This window comes from Salmo trutta, chromosome 34, assembly GCF_901001165.1.
Source record: "Salmo trutta chromosome 34, fSalTru1.1, whole genome shotgun sequence".
Taxonomy (NCBI): domain Eukaryota; kingdom Metazoa; phylum Chordata; class Actinopteri; order Salmoniformes; family Salmonidae; genus Salmo; species Salmo trutta.
Window position 1 is genome coordinate 9,530,893 of NC_042990.1, and position 23,158 is coordinate 9,554,050.

At 42.9% G+C, this 23,158-nt stretch overlaps 2 protein-coding genes across 6 annotated transcripts; both read left to right on the top strand.

Moving 5' to 3' along the window:
• The first annotated feature begins 331 nt into the window (after positions 1-331).
• On the top strand, positions 332-7,795 carry LOC115173508 (glyceraldehyde-3-phosphate dehydrogenase-like). 2 transcript variants are annotated; one of them, XM_029731651.1, is made up of 12 exons: positions 332-389; positions 878-923; positions 2,542-2,641; positions 2,852-2,961; positions 4,351-4,441; positions 4,736-4,851; positions 5,772-5,853; positions 6,162-6,313; positions 6,516-6,594; positions 6,849-6,932; positions 7,276-7,373; positions 7,493-7,795. In XM_029731651.1, exons 2-12 carry the CDS (start codon positions 901-903, stop codon positions 7,560-7,562), a joined length of 1,005 nt encoding a protein of 334 aa, XP_029587511.1. In that variant the 5' UTR covers positions 332-389; positions 878-900; the 3' UTR covers positions 7,563-7,795. The 2 variants fall into 2 exon arrangements, with proteins under 2 accessions (XP_029587511.1, XP_029587513.1); XM_029731653.1 differs by having other exon boundaries at positions 382-401.
• A 3,369-nt stretch (positions 7,796-11,164) lies between these two features.
• On the top strand, positions 11,165-21,581 carry LOC115173510 (intermediate filament family orphan 1). Of its 4 annotated transcripts, XR_003871618.1 has the most exons (10): positions 11,165-12,519; positions 14,829-14,889; positions 15,807-15,902; positions 16,397-16,537; positions 16,829-17,007; positions 17,292-17,412; positions 18,031-18,135; positions 18,491-18,678; positions 19,216-20,059; positions 20,134-21,581. XR_003871618.1 is itself a non-coding variant. In XM_029731654.1 (9 exons), the coding sequence occupies exons 1-9, from the start codon at positions 11,504-11,506 to the stop codon at positions 19,376-19,378; spliced, it is 2,070 nt and encodes a 689-aa protein (XP_029587514.1). In that variant the 5' UTR covers positions 11,165-11,503; the 3' UTR covers positions 19,379-21,581. The 4 variants fall into 4 exon arrangements, 3 of the variants coding, with proteins under 3 accessions (XP_029587514.1, XP_029587516.1, XP_029587515.1); XM_029731654.1 differs by having other exon boundaries at positions 19,216-21,581; XM_029731656.1 differs by having other exon boundaries at positions 18,491-18,621; positions 19,216-21,581.
• The last annotated feature ends 1,577 nt before the right edge of the window (positions 21,582-23,158 follow it).

Genomic DNA, 23,158 nt, shown 5'->3' on the forward strand with positions numbered 1-23,158 from the left:
AAATGTTTTCCCAAAGATTATAGCCTTTAAATACAGTTCATGTCAAACAGCTGGTTAATACAATTATTATCTAACTATCAAATCCATCCAAATACAAATCTTCCTCTTTTTTTGGGGCCAAGATGCATCCAGTTCATTCCACACGCAATGTAGCCAAGATGATCACATCAATAGTGGTGGGTGACATTCAAATGAATTTCCTGTTCTGTAATTTATGTTCGTGTCGATTGCGACAACGACCTTGGCTCCCCATCCATCTGTGACTTGACATTCTGAAGGGGCGTGTGCACATGAGTTTGTGTTCACGTGGGGGCGTGTTCATGGACCCTATAGGAACATAAATTGCGAGCGCACCTTGCCAACATAGTGGACAGAGCAACTCACAAACGGTACTTTTCAACGTAATTAATCTCTTTATGGCTTCGTAGCCAACTTGACATTTCATTGTAGAATTATGCGTTGATTCTTTGTGGCAATTTACACTTCGGCAGGTGGAGTCCTACCTGGCGTTTTGAATAGCTGTCTTGTATAACTACATAGATGCAGGCTACAATTTGTGTAGATGAGAGAGAATAAATTAGCTTACGTGGCATGGATAGTTGAGTATTTTAGGCGAGCAACATTTTTGGGCTCTTTGAAATGATTCTGATGTCATGTATGCATTGTGCAATTCTTGGGATTCCATAGATACACCTATTTTGTGTCATCTATCACTGCTAGTTTCTTTCTATATTGACGGTTTATCAGTGATGCTTAATGTATTGTTGTACATAGATGACTTTAGTTGCTTATTCAAATTTTGCCTCATGTTCATACTGTGCTGGGCTACGTAACGCACAAGTTAATTACCTCTTATTTTATTTGGTTTTACCTTCAGCGAACTAGACAAGATCAGGCAGAATGGTGAAGATTGGAATCAATGGGTGAGTTGCATATTTTTCTTTAAAATGATATATTTGAAAAAGAACAGGCTGTTGACAGGATCAAGTGACAAGGTAATACCCTGGGCTGTATTGCACTTCCGCACTGTACATTCCATAGGTGCTTGCTCTCAAGTTCATAAGCCTGACTAAACTGCTGGGCCATGCATTGTGTGTAAGACTCCTGTTTTTACTTGGGAGTGTGTCTGCTTCTGTCACTGGGCAAATTTTAGGATTTTTCAATTGTATTGTCTTAAAGAGAACATAAGACGTCTCTGATGACAGGATCGGGTCTCAGGATAGACCCTGGGCTGCATTGCGCTTCTGTACTGTACATGCCATAGCCCAGGGTTCTCCAGCTGGCGGCCGGCCCGCGGGTGATTTTTTTTTATTTTTATTTGTTGCTCCAGGTTTTACCCAAAAAATATGTATGTATGCATGTTGTTGGACATAAAAAGACTGAAAAAACCCCGCAAATCAGCTCCAAGTGATTTTTCATTCTGGAAATCTGTTCCAAAGTATTCCCATGCATAATAGACATATCGTATACAAATGTAAGCAAGTTTTGAAATGATTCTGTTTTAGTTCAATTTTATATCCGTTTGGGCTTTTTGCAGTTATTTGTAATTATGTTCCGGGCCCCTGACCATCCGCTGAAATAAAATAAGCCTGCGGCTGAGTCTAGTTGATACCATAGGCGCTTGCTCTCAAATTCACAAGTCTGTGTTGTACAGCTTTCAATAGAAACGAAAACAGAAGCATACAGACCGAAATGAGAAGGGACTACCTGAACTTGTGCAATAAGAAATGCTTATTTTCATTTTCCGTTGCACTTTTTGTTGTTGTTGCTATGGTGTGTTCAACACCTCCCTGGTCTGGCCACTACCGTCCTCTACTTATTTATGGTTTGGTTGTCACAACGCCTCTTTGCAACACTCGTATCTTTCCTCTCCTCAGCTGTCACATTCCTTTATTCTACCCATCTAATAATATCCCGCTAACCTTTTCAGCTGAAGTTCAGAGATCACGGCGAGACAGTTTGGAGGAACTCTTACACAAATCCTATTCCTCTAACCTTTATTTGACCAATAGTCAGCTGTCACTAAACTGCTGGAAGATTAAAGTTTGTTATGATAGACCCATTCCCAAAATCAACCCAACAGTTTTACTGTGCCCAGTTGAAAGACGAAACGCTGCGACCTGGAGATTGATATTTCACTCCTCCTAAGTATGGAAACTAAATGATGTCTAATGACTGACTAAAAGATCATGCTGACTGTTCGCAGTTCCAAAACGGTTTGAAGTATAGTATGCTGTAACTTTGCTGACCAGAACTAAATGACTTGTTAAAGGAAATTGATAACGAGGTATTTTTCGCCAGAACACCTTACCAAACCTTTGTTTTTTTTGCCTTGTGTTCTTTCTGATGCATGTTGACTCCTTTCTGATGAACTTTGACTCCTTTGCTGAGCCATACGTTGACCTTTGTGTGCAGGACTCATTTTTAGGTGTGGGTGTGTCTGTCTGTGTCACATGGCTGCTGCCACCGGCTGGTATAGTGTGGTAATATGAATTTGCATATATATATGAATTAACTGTAAAAAAAATTCTCTCTTCTCAGATTTGGGCGTATCGGGCGCCTGGTGACCCGTGCCGCTGCCAAGAGCGGTGAAGTCAACGTCGTCGCAATCAACGACCCCTTCATTGATCTGGACTACATGGTGAGAACTTTATACAGCCTACTGCTTAATACACCGAAATGTAAAATCAAAATATAGGTTACTGAAATTGAGGGAGAAATGTCAAAATATTTTACCAAAGTCAGACCTTGAGTGGGTCAGGTTTCTTTCGGTTAAACTCTAGAAAAATCTCAGGTGCACAGGTTTACTGTTCTCATATTCAACACTTCCCTAAAGGTTGTTGTTCCGTAGGTCTACATGTTCAAGTATGACTCCACTCACGGTGTATGGAAGCACAGTGAAGTGAGACAAGAGAATGGCAAGCTGATCATTGGCAACCTGCACATCACAGTTTTCCATGAGTAAGTGTTTTTCCTTTTCTTTACTAATGCTCCAGGTACATTCATTGGCTTATTTTGTGCATGGTTTGAAATGAAACTGTTTCTGAGACACTGTTTTGCGCAGAATCAAATTGATGGGTTATATACTACTTCTGGCAATATGAATATTTGTCTGTGTATCTTAAACATTCACATTGACTCTTGGGAATGCCTTAGCAGTAGGCTGGACCAAACAAGGTATGTGGACACCCCTTCAAATTAGTGGATTCGGCTATTTCAGCCACGCACGTTGCTGACAGGTGTATAAAAAAATCGAGCACACAGCCATGCAATCTCTATAGACAAACATTGGCAGTAGAATGGCCTTACTGAAGAGCTCAGTGACTTTCGGTGTGGCACCGCACTAGGATGCCACCTTTCCAACAAGTCAGTTTTCTGCTGTGCTTGAGCTGCCTCAAGCAACTGTAAGTGCTGTTATTGTGAAGTGTAAACGTCTAGGCGCCACAACGGCTCAGCCGCTAAGTGGGAAGCCACACAAGCTCACAGAACGGGACCACCGAGTGCTGTAGCGCGTAAAAATTGTCCTCGGTTGCAACACTCACTACAGAGTTCCAAACTGCCTCTGGAAGCAACATCAGCACAAGAACTGTTCGTCGGGAGCTTCATGAAATGGGTTTCCATGGCCGAGCAGCCACAGGCACGCCTAAGATCACCATGCGCAATGCCAAGCGTCAGCCGGAGTGGTGTAAAGCTCACCGCCATTAATCTGAGCAGTGGAAACGCGTTCTCTGGAGTGATGAATCGCACTCCTACATCTGGCATTCCGAGAGATGAATCTGGGTTTGGCGGATGCCAGAAGAACACTACTTGCCCAAATGCATAGTGCCAACTGTAAAGTTTGGAGGCGGAATAATGGTCTGTGCTGTTTTTCATTGTTTGGTCTAGGCCCCTTAGTTCCAGTGAAGGGAAATCTTAACGCTGCAGCATACAATGACGTTCTAGACAGTTCTGTGCTTCCAACTTTGAGGCAACAGTTTGGGGAAGGCCCTTTCCTGTTTCAGCATTACAACACCCCCTTGCACAAAGCGAGGCCCATACAGAAATGCTTGTCGAGATCGATGTTGAAGAACTTGCCTGGCCTGCACAGAGCCCTGACCTCAACCCCATTGAACACTTTTGGGATGAATTGGAACGCCGACTGCGAGCCAGGCCTAATCGCACAACCTCAGTGCCTGACCTCGCTAATGCTCTTGTGGCTGAATGGAAGCAAGTCCCCGCAGCTCCAACATCTAGTGGAAAGCCTTCCCAGAAGGGTGGAGGCTGTTATAGCAGCAAAGGGGGACCAACTTATATTCTAACCCTGGTTTTGTGGTTTAATCCTAACTTCTCCCATCTCTTTGCCATCTTCAGGAGGGACCCTTCCCAGATCAAGTGGGGTGACGCTGGCGCTGACTACGTTGTTGAGTCTACTGGTGTGTTCACCACCATCGACAAGGCCTCTGTAAGTACCGCTGTTCACTAGCAGTAGGAAGTAGGTCATATTGACAATGGTCTATACTTGAATTCTGTGAAAAATATGTTTAAATACTTCATGGCTATAATATTGTGGGTGAGCAGTGAGTAAGCACAGTGCTGTATATATTTTCATGTTGTAAATCGTTTTAATTGTCTCCAGTCTACCAATTTTGCATATCATCGGCTGTATGTGACTGAACCAAGCAAGGCAGCCTTGATGCTGTGTATTTGTTACACAAATGTACTCTTTGACCTCTCATCCCACCCACCACCACCATAGGCTCACCTGCAGGGAGGTGCCAAGAGGGTCATCATCTCCGCCCCCAGCGCTGATGCCCCCATGTTCGTGATGGGTGTCAACCACCATCATTATGACAACTCCCTGAAGGTTGTCAGGTAAGCCCCTCCCTCCTCCACCATAACATTATTTTAAAGGCGCAGTGTGACATGTACAAACAGTCCTGCCACATGGTGATATGTTACTTGTACAAACAATCACTGAAACACACACACTCAGTTCCAGCAGGTCAAAAACACTCCCTCTCAGTCTTACTGAGAATGCGAGTATGAAACGTGGCCTGAAAACATTGGAACAATATCGCTAGAGAAGGTGTTTGACAGATTTTGGAACAGAACTGTTTTCCACCAGTCGTCAAATTGTGTGTACTCGCATTGTTTACTTCACAGGGATTTCCATAGACCGTGTATTAAAATTATATGGCAGCCGCATATCTCCTCTTGAGGTAATAAAACAACAAATCAGACTGGGTAACATGGAAAACTATTGATTTTAATACAGGTTTGCTTAAAATAAAACTACAGGTTGCAGCTCTTTAAATTATGACTTTATGGCTGTGTGGCACAATGTTAAATGACTAAACGTTTGTGGCGCTGTCATATTGTCAATAATGGTTCTTATATGCCGCTTTTCTAATAGGCAATAAAGGAAACATAAAGGCAAAACAAACAAGAAATTTGAAGGAACTGAGGTGGAGTGGGAGTTATGGGTAGGTTTAGACAGGACTAGAAGGACCGTTGGAGGGAAGGAGTTCTAGACCCTGAGTATAGCTGTAGAAAAGACCCTGACGACGAAACTCTGGAGTTTGGACTGGAAGAACAAACCCAGCAGAAAGGGAGAGTTCTGTTGCGTCCAGGTTTTTATTTCAGAGAGGCAGGATTTAATGTGGTTCAAAGGTGGGTGGAGGAGTGGCTTGATGCTGATTTGTTGTCGGTGTAACAGACGTTGAAGTGGCGTAGCGTCTTTTCCGAGTGGGAGCATGTTGATTATTATTGATAATGATGTCATGTCCTCACAGCAACGCCTCCTGCACAACTAACTGCCTGGCTCCCATCGCCAAGGTTATCAACGACAACTTCGGCATCATTGAGGGTCTCATGGTAAGAATGGATTCAAACAGCACAATTACCACAGGGACTGGGATGTAGCGGTAAAAAGTGGGTCAACACTGGTGGAGATGTAAATGCTAACATTAATAGAGATGTCAATGTACATGCTAATGCTAACAACAGCCATGTTGCTGCTCTGCACAAGTCCTGGGCTGTGTTCATTAGGGTACACAATGGAACATTTTTAAATTGGGTTTTCTTATTAGTTCAGATAGTAACTTCCCGTTTTCTTCAGTTTGGTGCCGAATGAACAACACCTTGCATAGACTAACATCCATATCACTTGTTTCTTCCCCCAGAGCACAGTTCACGCCGTCACCGCCACACAGAAGACTGTTGATGGGCCCTCCGGTAAGCTGTGGCGAGATGGACGTGGTGCCAGCCAGAACATTATCCCTGCCTCCACCGGCGCCGCCAAGGCCGTGAGCAAGGTTATCCCAGAGCTGAACGGGTATGAACCAATCCGGGACCACTGGTTTCGTAATGGAGGTTTTACGACCATGGTGATAATGGATGGGATTTGTATAGTGCTTTTCACTAAGGGCGCATCTGAATATTCCAAAGCTTTACATTTCCCTAGCCCCATCCCTCAGCTGTATATCAAAACCAGGGCTGTCATTCATTTTTTTTTAACTGAACCTCCTGACCCACAGCAAGCTGACAGGCATGGCCTTCCGTGTCCCCACTCCCAACGTGTCCGTGGTTGACCTGACTGTCCGTCTTGAGAAGGCTGTAAGTCTCCCAATCAGCTCTCTCTGCTCTTTTTGAGGCATTTTATTGAAATAGATGTTATGCACAAGTAAAGCTACTCCAAATACCTAATTCCTCTTGCCCACGCTTCCAACCCACCTACAAGCTACCCTTGTTTTTGCACATTTCCTTACTGTCAACATAACATGCAACAGGCATTTGTCTCCATTTGGTTACATTGTTGTTCTACATTTTAATGTTTTCTCCTTTTTAATGTTTTCTCCTATCTGCCTCAGGCCCCTTATGAAGAGATCAAGAGAGTCATCAAGGAGGCCTCCAAAGGACCCATGAAGGGAATTCTGGGATACACGGAGGACCAGGTAAATATTTTCCCATTCCAAGACCCTGCTTGAATACTATAAAATGCATCATTCCTTCCATACTTTAAGAAATCTGATCTAACATGATATTGATAGCTGTGAGTAAGGTTCTGTGTTGCTGTCATGTCAGTGATGACCACAATGAAGGAAATAAGGAAGGATGCGTTTTAAAGAGTACATCAACAGGGCCCAAGCTTTCCTTACACTCATGCACTGAGCCTCAAGGTCATATGATGCAATACCTGAGTTCAAACACTAGGGAGCAGTAGAGTGATTGTTAATTGGTGGTGTTCATTTCAGTTTTTCACATAATGAGCCTAAAGCCTGTTGCTCTTCCCCTCAGGTGGTGTCCACAGACTTCAACGGCGACAAACGTTCCTCAATCTTTGACGCCGGGGCAGGCATTGCACTCAACGACCACTTTGTCAAGCTGGTCTCATGGTATGTATCTATCTAGACCTACCCCCCCCCCCCCCCCCCCCCCACACACAATCAATGTTGTAATTTTGAATATTTATATACATTATGAAGACTCCTTCCTCTTGCTCCCTCTCCCATAGGTACGACAATGAGTACGGCTATAGCAACCGCGTTATTGACTTGTGTCTGCACATGGCACTCAAAGAGTAACGTTTCCACAACACACCTCCAACCCCCCCATGGCTTCTTCCTTCTCCTGAACGGACATCCAACCAGTCCACCGCCAGAGAAAGAACCCAGCATGTAAAGTCTATAGCAATGTTTTATAGTAAGTCACACCTCTGTTCTGTTCAGAAGACTGAGTCTGTTTTTTTTCCTGCAGAATATTCCTGTCCGCCGTACCTTAGTTCTCAATAAAAGTCATCTGTTTCTGAAAAAAATAATTTTGTTGTCTCAGTCCTCAGGAGCACATCTTGTAAATGCTTGAATTGTTCAAATCCACGCATTAATTTAGATCTGTTTACATTTTATTTCCGTGAATCAAACTTGGCATTCAGGGTACATTCCATTAAAGCCCAACAGAGGCTGTATAACTAATCATTTGGACCATGAATGGCATGCTAAAATGTTCCCATTTACCCAAGTCTGAGTCTTAAATGATGTTGACAAGAGATGTATAGATGGACTTATCTTGTCTGTCAACACCTAGTGGAAAGTGAAAGTATACCTTTTCTGAGGAGTGATTGAGAGTTCTTCAGAAGTGGGTGTAACCATTTAACTGAAACCATTTTCCAGATGGAAGCAAAAAGTAGACTAGTTCAGTAGTGCATTGTATTCTAAAGAAAAATGCTTGACTCTCCATATTGTTTTTGGTTCCTTAGATGAGAAACAGGTTACATGATGGCAGGAGCTATAGTCAGTGACGTATGTCAGATCAAGTCAATAAGAGATCAATGCATTCAAATCACACACAGATCATTGCTCTTTAAACAAGACAAGGAACAAGATAACAGGCAAAAAAGAGTCTATTATTGTTCATGTAAATGAACTTTCTAGGGGTTATTCATAACCGTCACTAAATGTACCTTTTTTTTAACGACAGGGAAAACGGGTGCCCACTTCTGAAGAAAAATAGTTTACTGTCCAATCTATTACTATTCCGATAAACTATTAGTGCATTCGGAAAGTATTCAGACCCTTTAGCTTTTGCCAAATGTTACGTTACAGCCTTGCTTCTGTGAAATAGTTTACAAATATGGACCGTGATCAAGATGACATCGTTCAGGGTTAGCAAGAGCGTTCAGGGTTACCATTCATCTCATAGAGGCACTATGAAAAACATTTTGAGGAGAGATGCAAATTTGTGGCAATTCCAAAGCAATAAATGCTATATCACATATTTGCATTTTTTCAAAATAAACATGTAACTTGTGAAAAATAATTTTGCTTCAAATCATCACCAATGTAAAAAAGATTAGAGTTTTCCTGAAAAATAAACACTTATTTTTCTCATCTGAATCCAAGGTGTTGCGTTTGTGGATAAGCACAGGTGCACACTCATTAAGAGGGTCACCGTGGGAATGCCCATAGTGGATTACCTGCTTGGAAAGGGCATGATACAACAGGAGGCGTACGATCAAATACACAAAGAAAAGATCCCCCAGAATCAAATGAGAGTTGTATGACCGTTTTTTGCTGTGGAGGAGCAAAAGTAAAAGCAGCCTTCTACAAATGTCTCAAAGAAGATAAACCCCTTCTTGTCCAGGAGCTGGGTGAGATCAGTTGTCTGTCCGATGGTGTGTTCGAATGGGCCTCACAATCTCACATTTATCAGATGGGGAAATCGTAAATAGTACATGAATGGGTTTGTCTTATTGCCAAAGTTACAGTTTGTGCCTTTTAAATTTGAAGGCTAAATGGGTTTACATGCCCCATCTCTCGCTCTCTTTCTCTGTCTCATAGAGGAGGAAGATAATGTTGGGAAAACCTCTTCCAGCCCGACTACAGCTGCTCCTACCAATGCCACATCCACAAGTCAAAGCAAAGAAAAAGTCATGGCTCCTGTACCCGCAGCCCTGCATGTTGAGGAGAAAGATGTTGAGGAAGAAGCACTTTCCTCCATTCAAGGTCTCAACTCTTACCAATACATGTAATTCACTTACATGTTGGAGAACTGTGCATTGAAATGACTACTATTATTAGAGATAATAGCTCGCCTGAAAAGTGACGAGTTGGTTATTTCCATTCCAGTTTTATTGCAGTCTAATTCATTCTACAATAATTCTACAACTTCCTATCAGCCTTTGAAAATTATGACCTAATAGACCTCTGTGCTGTACGTACCTGCCTGTTGTTTTAAGATGGTGTATAGCCAGTCAAAAGAAAACATCTGTTCAAAGCCATGCTTGCGTCATTGTAATATATACATACATACAGCCCCAGTCAAAAGTTTGGACACACCTACTCCTTCAAGGGTATTTCTTCATTTTTACTATTTTCTACTTTGTAGAATAATAGTGAAGACATCAACATGAAATAACACATATGGAATCATGTAGTAAGCAAAAAAGTGTTAAACAAATGAAAATATATTTGAGATTCTTCAAAGTAGCCATCCTTAGCCTTGATGACAGCTTTGCACACTCTTGGCATTCCCTCAACCAGCTTCATGAGGAATGCTTTTCCAACAGTCTTGAAGGAGATCCACATATGCTGAGCATTGGCTGCTTTTCCTTCACTCTGCAGTCCAACTCATCTCAAACCATCTCAAGTGGGTTGAGGTTGGGTGATTGTGGAGGCCAGGTTATTTGATGCAGCACTCCATCACTCTCCTTCTTGGTCAAATAGCCCTTACACAGCCTGGAGGTGTGTTTTGGGTAATTGTCCTGTTGAAAAACAAATGATAGTCCCACTAAGCGCAAACCAGATGGGATGGTGTATCACTGCAGAATGCTGTCGTAGCCATGCTGGTTAAGTGTGGCTTGAATTCTCAATAAATAACTGACAGTGTCACCAGCAAAGCACCCCCACACCTCCTCCTCCATGCTTCACAGTAGGAACTACACATGCGGAGATCATCCGTTCACCTACTCTGCATCTCACAAAGACATGACGTTTGGAACCAAAAATCTCAAATTTGGAGTCATCAGACCAAAGGACAGATTTCCACTGGTGTAATGTCCATTGCTCGTGTTTCTTGGCCCAAGCAAGTCTTTTCTTCTTATTGGTGTCCTTTAGTAGTGGTTTCTTTGCAGCAATTCGACCATGAAGGCCTGATTCACGCAGTCTCCTCTGAACAGTTGATGTTGAGATGTGTCTGTTACTTGAACTCTGAAGTATTTATTTGGGCTGCAATCTAAGGGATTTATCTTATTTTCTACAAAGTAGAAAATAGTCAAAAATAAGGAAAAATCCTTGAATGAGAGGGTCCAAACTTTTGACTGGTACTGTATATGTTCATGTTCATAATAATTCCATGTAGTCTGTGTAATTTTAAAATGAAAGGGATTTGACAAAAAAAATGCATTTTGTGAATCGAACGCTCCGACGTCCCCAAGTGACGATGAGTGTGCCGTAAAACTCCTAAATTGTGAGCCATGTTCGATTGAAATAAAGAATTTAAACAAAATAATTGAAACAAATAATAATACCATTGGTGTTAAACACACATTATGATATCAATTAAAAGCGTCGGGAAATTCACTCAAGCCAAGCAGTAGCCTATCTAAAATGAGGATGTCTATTGCGCGTTTACTCCAGTCATGACGGTAGTTAAAAACCGCAGTAGCCTGTTTATTTCTGCCTGGCCATCGTCCCGACTGCACGTTTTCCTCAGCAGACTTATCTCCTACGCCAAAGTTAGTAGTTGCACTGCGGCCAGCCAGGTAGCTTACACCGCTTGATTGCTGCGGCTCTTTCAATCACTGACGCGTCTCATTTTAAGACCTGGAATAGGCGACTTATTTAATAGCACCTATTTACCTATAGCCTATAAATGATTTGATTTGTTTTCCGGTTTTCTTATTATGTCTTGGTGGAACGCATAAGCTAAGTCGTCATAGGTTAAGGCTATTTAGGGATAGTTTTAGAGCAAGTTGGCTATTGTTTGCATCAGGAGTTAGCTTTCAAGCTAAATTAAGAAGTCTGTTTTGATGCCGGATTTTGAGCATTTCAGATTTTCATACTCAAGCATGAATCCATTATTGGGGGAGAACGCGTTCCTGGTTCAGCAACAGCAGCATAACCAGATGGGGAGCCATTCTGATTCTTCCATGACAGGCCTAGACTCCTACGGTTCAGCTGACTCAGGCTTCATCTTGGGCGAGCACACCGGGTTTGGACAAGATGGCATATCTGGCCTGGACTTAAATTCGCTGCCACCTTCAGGACTCGCTTATTTGCACCAGAACAACATGCACCGTGCACCGCCGCCCCCCGCAGCGATGGACCTGCGTAACGACTTGGGCTCCAACATAAGTGTTCTCAAGACCTTGAATTTGCGCTTCCGTTGCTTTTTGGCTAAAGTTCATGAACTGGAGCGTCGGAATAAAGCTTTGGAGAAGCAGCTTCAACAGGCTTTGGAAAATAATGAGGACAATTCAGAAGGACACGGGAAAAAGCCATTGACTAAGGAGATGGGAGTCCAGACTGGTTTCGTAGGGCCCATCGCAGTTAGGCCCGGACATATCCCACTCCAGAACATCAATAACTCTGCATACCTGCCCGGGGGTCTTCTCTCTCCATCACTCCACAGGCCTACAACTCCCTCCTTTGAGTCCAACAGCAAATCAGTATTTAGGACCTCGACTCTGACTGAATCGAATTCCAACCTCAATTCCAACCAACTCACTCCACATATTTCCCTCAGTCCTTTATTAACCCCTACTGATACTTCCAACAATATATCCAACATTAACGAGAAATATGTCAGTTCTGGGACTGGTATGTCTACTATCCCGCCTCCCCGTTTCCTTCCCGGCACCGTTTGGTCCTACAACCACGACCGCAGATTTGGCGCGGGGAGGGAGTCGCGCGTAACAGACATGGGTGTGCCTTGTGCCCAAACGGACGGAGTAGGTGTTCAAATCGACACCATCACCCCTGAAATACGGGCCCTGTACAACGTGTTGGGCAAGGTGAAACGAGAGAGGGATGAGTATAAACGCAGGTATGAATGAAGAAGTCTTGAGTGTCATTGTTTGAAGATCTGGGGCCTTAAGCCTACGTTATTGTCACTTGTAGGCCTGATGTGTGATGTCATTTATTGTCTCTCTCTAGCCCATCATTATTAGGGCAACACCCCTACCCCAGGATTGGCCAACCCTTCTCCTGGAGAGCGAAGGGGTGTGGAGGCTTTTGTTCCAGCCCTGCTCTAGTCACACATCTGGGTCTACTAATCAGTGATCCTGTTTATAGCGACAGACACCATAACATCTCAGTGTCATTCTGCCAACGTCATGTCAGAATGGGAACATAAAAGGGGTCTTGTCATAGAAAACTAGAAAAAATGATTGCATTAGAGATATTTACAGTGGGTTCTCCTATTAAAAATGTGGAGTGCAATGTATCTCAACGAACAGTAGCCTATTTTGAGCCCATTCAACTACTGAGTGTTTTTGCTTTCTTCATACCAAATTACACCCCAGAACACAAGAAAATAACATTACATCATCACGCAAGGTCTAGATGAGTTGCATGCATATCTTGTAATATAAGGCAGAGCTATATTTCAGGCTCTATGGTTGTCCAGCTGATGATCATGCTGCAGGAGTACTGTGTAGCTTAGAGCTGAGTTGAAATGGAGAGACATCTGTTCTGTTCTGTTTTTGTCGTCGTCATTCGTCATCGTCCTCCATCATCATCCTCGTCATCATCCTCCATAAGATGGCTTCTGGTTACTCTGTAAACCTTGAAGTGTTTTTAGCTGCTCTACTTTTTGTCTTCAAATTGCCCCTGTACTTCCCAAAATGATATGGCATGACAAGGCTTCACTATATGCTTGTAGGGGATCATAGTTCAAACATAGTTGAGCACAGCATTTAGAAGAACAGCACTGGCCAATCTCTTATCCAATAGGAGGATTATCTAGAGAGGGCTGAATTGGCTGGAGAGAAGTCAGCAGTACACTTGTTTTTGTCACTTACATGGCCTTCCCCCATCTCTCTCTCTCTCTCCCCCTCCTCCGCCCCTCTGCGTTTTTGTCTCAGCACCTGCAATGCAGCACTGTGCTGAAAGCTGTGACCGCTAGTGGTGGCTCCAGAGGCTCTCCATATTATTCTCTCTCTCTCTTTCACATTCCCTATTTCTCTTCCTCTCTCTCTCTATCACTCCATCTCTTGATCTCTTTTTCTCTCACCTCCCGCTCCCACTATTTCTCTCTCTCACACACACACACACACACAAACTCTCTTTTCCGTTGTCTTTCTTTCTCTCTCACCCCCCCTACCCATCCCGTACGGCCACTCGCCCTCTGCAGCGTCCGTGAGAAGCCGCTGACGTCACTAAATGACACCAGTAACCTTCCCTACAGCCTGTAGTCCACTGTCTGAATGTTAATGGCAACAAGGCAACGTCATCTCTCTCAGTTTACAAGCCTCTATGACTCGCCAGTCGAAAAACACCCTCCTCTAATTCTCTTTTATTGAGAAGGTCAAATGGCTTAACAGGGGAACATTTCCAATCATTTGCTTCGGATCTCATAAAAAAAAAAAACTGTCTCATAACAATACGATATCAGACAATTGGTGTTTGTTTAATGAGTTTCCAGGGGGGCTGTGGGAAGATGGAATACAACTTCATTTTATGAAGTGTATACCGTTAATGGCTTGTAGAACTTGCAGTATAAGCTGCCCAAGTATACCATTAAAAACAGGCTACTGTATACACTGCATCCCCACTTGAGCAGACCAATAACAGTGCGTCTAGGTGATGTGCAGTATGGCACCACTTCTCGCCTTCTGTAAGTGTTGCAGCAGCGTGCTCTACATGCATACTGCATCTGTTGCGTAACACAGCTGAGTAAGGGAGATCAGGCACACAACATGGATTCAAACACCGTCAAACTTTATTGAACCGCATGAACACAACACTAGCCTATAGTACATGATATTAGGCTCTGTCTGATTTCTGTCTCTCTGGTATTTGTAACCAGTGTTACTGTTTTACTATTTTTGGCCTTTGACATAGTTATCTACCCTCAGTCACAGATGGTTGCAATAATTGAGGTTCTGGAGTACCCTAATAGACAATAATGGCAATTGCGGGATTGAGCTGCTAAAATTGGGTGTCTAAGTGGAAGTTGTGTCTTTGCGTCTTTGACACTGGCTGTCTGGAAGCAGTGTCGTTATAACAGTGAATACTGACGTCAATACTGTTCCCAAAAGAGAAGAGACAGTGATGATGGTGTGTGATGACTTCCTCATCAATCTCCATTATCATCCATATGATCTCTCTCTCTCTCTGTGTGTGTTTCAATAGATGGGAGGAAGAGTACACAGTCAGAGTGGACCTCCAGGAGAAAGTGGCTGAGCTGGAGGAGGTAATGCACCTTATGCTGAGGACAATAAAATCCCACTCTAAAATGTGCAGTTTAGTCACACAAGACAATGCCACCAATGTCTCAAGTTTTGAGGGAGCGTGCAATTGGCATGCTGACTGCAGATATGTTGCCAGAGAATTTAATGTTCATTTCTCTACCATAAGCCACCAGACCAGGACCTCCACATCCGTCTTCTTCACCTGCGGGATCATCAGAGAGGGGGGAGGGACGGAGGTGTTGAGGAGTATTTCTGTCTGTAATAAAGCCCTTTTTGGGGAAAAATGTATTCTGATTGGATGGGCTGGCTCCTAAGTGGGTGGGCCTATGCCCTCCCATGCCCACCCATGGCTGTGCCCCCACCCAGTCATGTGAAATCCATAGATTAGGACCTAATGAATTTATTTCAATTGACATATTTTCTTATATGAACTGTAACTCAGCAAAATATTAGAAATTGTTGCATGAGGCATTTTATATTTTTGTTCAGTACATAAGCGTGTTTAACGCCATTGTTTGTAAACAATGTAATTCTTGGTCAAACTATCAATTTGAGCTCATGGATGGTCAGTCCTTGTGTCCATAGCACTGTTTATGAATTTGATATTGATTACATTTCTCCAGCCCCATCCCTAAGCTGTTTACCTACAAATGTGGCAGGTGACTGCTTTGTTATTGTTTGAACTGCAGATTATCCCTTTAATATTTCACACTAACATGATGATTCCACCTCAGATCAGCTGGGTTGATTGGAAAGCAGCAGTAGAGAGTGTATTTTGTAACTTTAGCTAGACAGAACTACAAATGAACTATTCAATACCCCACCCATTTTGTTGATTTGGTGTACTTATACTCATAATCAGATATGTTAGGTCATACATGCTATGCAAATTAGGCTCTTTGTGTGTGTGTGTGTACAGGACCTCCAGGAGAGTGAGGTGTGTCAGGATGAGCTGGCCCTCAGGGTGAAACAGCTGAAAGCTGAGCTGGTCCTCTTCAAAGGCCTTATGAGCAACGTGAGTCCCTCGTAGCACTGTTGGAATAGCTCACCCCAAAAAGTTGTTGAGATTTGTATACCTCAAAAGTAGTCCCACGAGAGATGGCGTGGAATAGGAATTTAGCTCTACTCGCTTTTACATTTAAGTCATTTAGCAGACGCTCTTATCCAGAGCGACTTACAAATTGGTGCATTCACCTTATGATATCCAGTGGAACAACCACTTTACAATAGTGCATCTAAATCTTTTAAGGGGGGGGGGGGGGGTTAGAAGGATTACTTTATCCTATCCCAGGTATTCCTTAAAGAGGTGGGGTTTCAGGTGTCTCCGGAAGGTGGTGATTGACTCCGCTGTCCTGGCTTACTTTTGAGTAACAAAAATCTTGAACGAACTACTTTTATGGTATTGGTACAGTTTACTTAGGAAATGTCTTTGAAAATACAAAGAAGATCTGGGAACACATATTTCCTTTTGCGAGTGTCACTCGCTCTCCTCTCCTCTCTCTCTATCAGAACCTGTCGGATCTGGACAGTAAGATCCAGGAGAAGGCCATGAAGGTGGACATGGACATCTGTAGACGCATCGACATCACAGCTCGCCTGTGTGACGTGGCCCAGCAGAGGAACTGTGAAGACATGATCCAGATCTTCCAGGTCAGGACCGCTCATAGGCCACTATACTACTAACTATACTATCTGTTAAGTAGCCCCTAGACACGGCTTTAAGTACAACTTAGCATTTACCACCGTAATGGTTACGTGTAGGATTTTTCCAGGGTAAGCTAATTCTAGCTAATTAGTATAATTACGGCGTGACCGAATCTGTGGAGGCAAGTCCACTCATATCTTCTAGGTCAACTCATACCTGTGTTATTATACCTTAATAACCATGTTAATTACGCCTTTATTACACTGCTATTACACAGTTGTTACACCTTTATCTAGCAGATGGCCACACCTCCTTCCACTCTGACCCGCCGGCCCCGGAAACAGGCGGCCCAATCGGTTAAAGGCGGCGACGAACCAACCAGCATCTCTGAGAGCGAGGCGGGCAAGGATGAGGAGTCGTGTAGCACATCAGCCAATCAGATCAACGAAGAAATGCAGAGGATGCTGAACCAGTTGTGAGTTCTCTGGCTGCTCTATAACTATTTAGGATATGGTCTCCAACGTCACACCTGGAGAGCCACTCTGCACTAACACACTTGATACAAAAGCTTGTGGTCTACATTTCAGACCATGGTTCTTTGAATCAGGACTGTTAAGAGTTGGGCTGGATAAAAATCCTACACACTGCCGATCTCCAGGACTAGAGTCCGTCACTTGTAAGACGTGAGTGGATCAGAGTCGGCCAGTGAACTATAAATAGATGTACAACTGGTAAGCCATACTATTGTTGGTCTTGCAGGAGGGAGTGTGAGTTCGAGGACGACTGTGACAGCCTGGCCTGGGAGGAAACTGAGGAGACTCTGCTGCTGTGGGAGGATTTCCCAGGATACACTCTGGGGGCAGTGGAGACACAGGGAGAGGTAAGCCACTATACTTGCCGGTAGACATTGGCTGATCTAAGATAAGTTGTGTATTTACCAATGTAATGGTTAATGTTAGGAGCTGGCTAGGCTAAGCTGATCCCAGAACTGTGTTAAAGGGCATGTTTTAACTAAAGCCACTGTACTTCCTGCTTGTCAATCATTCTTATGGTTGGGCTGCCATATCTGTGTGTCTGTGTCCTACTTAACACATTCCATGTACGACTGTGACATTGGCATGTCCTGATCCCTGGATCACAGTGTAATGTAGATAAGCTGGTAGCACACACACACACACACACACACACACACACACACACACACACACACACACACACACACACACACACACACTTATCTTGATTTACCCCGGTACTGTTAGTCATTCTCATTCCCAATAACAATCTGGTTAGTCATGAGTGGACAATTTAAATAATAGTGACAATTTAAAAAAAAAAATCTGTAGACAATATCAGAAAAAAAGAGGCAGGGCAATGGATGGGAAGTGTTTTAGATTTCCATATACTGATTGAAGTTCTTTTCATCTCATTTATATTAGGCAAATTAGCACAAAACAATGTCCTCTCTCTCTCTTTCGCACACACACACACACAACAGCAACAGCAGCAGCAGGAGGAGTCCATAGAAAAGGTAATACAGGACACAGAGTCTCTCTTCCAGACCAGAGAGAAGGAGTATCAGGAAACCATCGACCAGATCGAGGTGAGACACACACTCTCTCACACACACACACACACACACACACACACAAACAAAGCCCTTCTCTAAGTACCAGTTTTCCCGCTGCTATTTGTACAATATGAGGGCTTTGCTGCATGAGAAGGCTATTTATAAAGTCTGCAGAGAGCGATGAAGCACTGCTGTAAACAGAGCCATAAATACATAGGACTTTCTCTGGGATTATTATATTAAAAGATTTATGCAAATGACTGCGGCCTTTGGTTTTGCATTTGCAAAGATCCTGGCCCTCATTACTCTCCCCCCCCCCCCCCCAAAAAAAACAATGTTGTGGTGACAATTTAAACCGGAGCGAATGTCTTACGTTGGTTCCCCGCAGTTGGAGCTGGCCACGGCGAAGAGTGACATGAACAGACACCTGCACGAGTACATGGAGATGTGTTCCATGAAGCGAGGCCTGGACGTGCAGATGGAGACGTGCAGGAGACTCATCACCCAGAGTGGAGACAGGTATCAGACACCTCCGCATGGTGCTGAACACTCTAAACGCTCAAAAAGATACCCTAGGTATGAGATATCAGTATGAGATACCTGTATGAGATATCCAAACAGTCAAAGCGACACCCTAGAGATACGGCTGGTATTAGACACCCAGAAAGAGGTGAAAAGACGAGAGGAATGAGATCTATGCTGTAACTGTGACTGCTCTCGCAGGGTGATGCCAAGCACCTAGTTCATTCGTAATCATCGAACAGTAACCCATGTAACGAAATACAATTCTTAATGTGTGAAATATGCGCTGGTGATGCATCTATTACAAATATGTTACAGTACAGGTTAACTCTTTAATTCTCCCAACTGTACTGATAGTGATAGATTTCATATGCCATTACATTGACCTGTCTGTGAGTATGGTAGCCTGGAACCAGATCTGTTTGTGTCGTCTTGCCATCTCCTATGGTCATTATAACGCCAATGACCATAGGAGCTGGCAAGACGGCACAAACAGCTTTGGGACCAGGCTATGAGCACGGACTGTTCGAGTCGTCTTGTCTCGAGGTCATTGGCGGTTGTATTGACTCCGCCTCTCCGTCTCCCTTTCAGGAAATCTCCCCCTCTCGTTACTGCGGCAATGGAAGACTCTGATGACGGAGAGAAGGAGAGGAATAAGGTGTCCCCACCCGCAGACTCTGAAAGTGATGAACCCTACTGTGACACCAAGGTTAATAGTGGTACCGTCCCTCACTTACCATGGAGGAAGTACTAACCCTTACTGATGATGCCCTGTAGATGTACTATAGTCTGGATAGTGCTGTTGTTTACATTTTTTTGCCATAAATGATGTAAAACCAGTTTACATTTTTTTGTCATAAATTATGTAAAGCCAGCAGACTCTTTCCAGGGCCATAAGTCACCACTGCTCTCTTGTGGTAGGACTAAATGGCACTTAGAATAAGGAAATCAATTGGATTTCTTAACATTGTGATATTTCTATGATATGAACAATCAAAATATATACCTTTTTTTTAAGTTTGCCCATTGATCTTGCTATATGTATTAAGATCCAACCGAAAACAATTTGCACACAGTTTTTGTGGGACAAATGCCTTATGTTACATTGCATTTACAGACTTGAAACATCAGCAGAATTTTTGAAGGCAAACAAAAAAAATGCACCATTAGCAAAAAAATTGCACAGGATAAGTCATTATCTAGTACTGTCACATTTGAACAAAATTAACATTTACAGTTTGCTAAAGGGAAAGGGTCTAGCTCTTGATAGCATCTATGAAAATCTATTTTCTTTATAGTTAATATCCTTCTCATTCCATTTTCCCTTTTTGAAAGTATGGATACAATTTCTGAGAAACATATAGAAAGATTAATGGATGTAAAGCCTTTTTAATCAATCTCACAACATTCGTATGTACACATGTTATTAACAGAGGTTCACAACATTCATATGTACACGTTATTAACAGAGGTTCACAACATTTGTATGTACACATGTTATTAACAGAGAGGTTCACAACTTTATTGTTATTTACTTTGCTTGGTTACATATTCATGCACTTTATTTATTTCATCCCTTTTTCATTCGTCATTGAAATTCAGATAGCTACAGTCTTTTTTTTATTTATAAATAAATAACTTATTTTTATGCTATTTATTAATTTATTTTCTATTACAATTGCGACAATGAAAGTATGACAGTTGATATTTTTTTAGATGAAATGCCCAGCATAATATTATGTCGTTCTGCAAAGACAATTCACCAAAGCCATCGGTATAATTATTCTCCAAAGTTTAGAGTTAAAAGAAAACCATTGGGACCATTAGCTTTGTACGGTCGCTGTAATCCCAAACTAGAACCAAACACAGGAGCATACTGCATGTAGACCCCTGGATACTGTTGATATCACAACCCACATAAACACGTCCTATAAAAACACTCACTCAATGCAGGTGTATACATACCCAGCCAGCAGTGACCTGCAATGGAGAAAAAAGCTCTCTGATTAACCAACGGTGAATCAGACTGCCGTTTTTGTGCGCTTTTTTATTAATTTTTTTTAATGTAGAGCCTAAGAGGTATGAGTTTAAAGGCCTCGGACAAAGGGACAAGCACAGTAGATATTAATCCTGTTCAGGACAATAAAACATACAGCTAGCAGGCGAATAACTGCTTTAGGAGCTCGTTCAAGGTCACTCGCAACGGTGACAAGTTTTACGCAGCGCGAGGCCTTCATTATCTGTGCACGGGTAGACCACCTAGTGTGTTAAAACCCCATTTGCTTTGTGAGATCTGTGGTGCTGTGGTTGTCTGTGGTTGTAGCACAGTTTCATCGCACTTGAACACGCTCAATGTTTACAGTTGTAGAAAACGTAAACAACAATCACGTCTAGGGCTCGATTCAATCCGCGCAGAAGATCAGCGTTACAGCACGATTGACATTCGAAGGTTTCTGTGTTCGCGGAGACCGCATTCACGGTAAACGCTACGTATGTCGGCTCAATTGGAAATTACCTTTACATTTCAACCACACGATTCAATCGGGCCGCTCCTTTGTTTATTGATGTCTGAAAGCGTATTGTAAAAACACCCCCCTCCCCTCTACATTGTACAGTTTGTAAATCTGCACATATAAAGTTGCACAAAATGATCTGTATTCAACAGTAATTGTAACGATGTGTAAAAATGCTCAACTATAACACCTTTACTAGCTGTTAGCCTACTGAATGTAAATAACATGTAAATGTACACTGTGAAGTGGAGGCCATGTAAGAGATTTTCAGAAAGAGATTTCAGACAGTATGACTGAAAAGGTGTCCATTGTATTGAGAGTGTCTTTGGGTGTTCTCATGGATACACAAAACGCTAGTATACCTGTTGGTGTGCATGTATGTTGGTTACCTCTGTCTGTAGATATTATTTTGTGCAGGGTTTAAAATTGTGCTTCTGAGATACACTGTTTTGCGCAGAATCAAATTGATGGGTTATATACTACTTCTGGCAATATGACTATTTGTCTGTGTATCAAACATTCACATTGACTCCTGGTAATGCCTTAGCAGTGGGCTAGACCATATATACACACTATATATACAAAAGTATGTGGACACCCCTTCAAATGAGTAGATTCGGCTATTTTAGCCACACCCGTTGCTGACAGGTGTATTAAACCGAGCACACAGCCATGCAATCTCCATAAACAAACACTGGCAGTAGAATGGCCCGTACTGAAGAGCTCAGTGACTTTCAACTTTTCCAACAAGTCAGTTCGTCACATTTTTGCACTGCTAGAGCTGCCCCGGTCAACTGTAAGTGCTGTTATTGTGAAGTGGAAACGTCTAGGAGCAACACTGTCTCAGCCATAAAAATCGTCTGTCCTCGGTTGCAACACTCACTACCGAGTTCCAAACTGCCTCTGGAAGCAACTTCAGCACAAGATTTGTTCGTCGGGAGCTTCATGAAATGGGTTGCCATGGCTGAGCAGCCGCACACAAGCCTAATATCACCATACGCAATGCCAAGCGTTGGCTGGAGTGGTGTAAAGCTCGCCGCCATTGGACTCTGGAGCAGTGGAAACGCGTTCTCTGGAGTGATGAATCACGCTTAACCATCTGGCAGTCCCGACGGATGAATCTGGGTCTGGCGGATGCCAGGAGAACGCTACCTATCTGAATGCATAGTGCCAACTGTAAAGTTTGGTGGAGGAGGAATAATGGTCTGGGTCTGTTTTTCATGGTTCGGGCTAGACCCCTTAGTTCTAGTGAAAATCTTAACGCTACAGCATACAATGACGTTCTAGACAATTCTGTGCATCAAACTTTTTGGCAACAGTTTGGGGAAGGCCCTATCCTGTTTCAGCATGACAATGCCCCCGTGGACAAAGTGAGGTCCATACAGAAATGGTTTGTCGAGATCGGTGTTGAACAACTTGACTGGCCTGCACAGAGCCCTGACCTCAACCCTATTGAACACCTTTGGGATGAAGTTTAATATCAGTGCCCGACCTCACTAATGCTCTCGTGGCTGAATGGAAGCAAGCCCCCGCAGCAATGTTCCAACATCTAGTGGAAAGCCTTATCAGAAGAGCGGAGGCTGTTATAGCAGCAAAGGGGGGGACCAACTCCATATTACCGGCCATGATTTCAGAATGAGATGTTTGACAAGCAGGTGTCCACATACTTTTGGTCATTTAGTGTAGCATCTGGAAGTAGTGCACAAAAGGCACAAAGCTGGTAGCCAAAGTTCCAGAAATGCGTGAAAAAGGAGAAATCTATAGGCCTACACATGATGATAATAAACAGAGATATCCACATACTGCACCTTTGGCCATGTAGTGTATGTCTGTCTATGACAATTGCAGGAATTGATTCAGAGTTTACTTGTTCAACCTCTCTGGGGATTCAAAACATATCTTTCATATTATCAAAACATGAATGTCTGCCTAGTCATTTCTCTAATCTTTACCACAAAAAAAGTCAACACAGCAGAATGTACAGAACCAAGCAACACAGCAAAAGCAGTCTTAAGACTTCT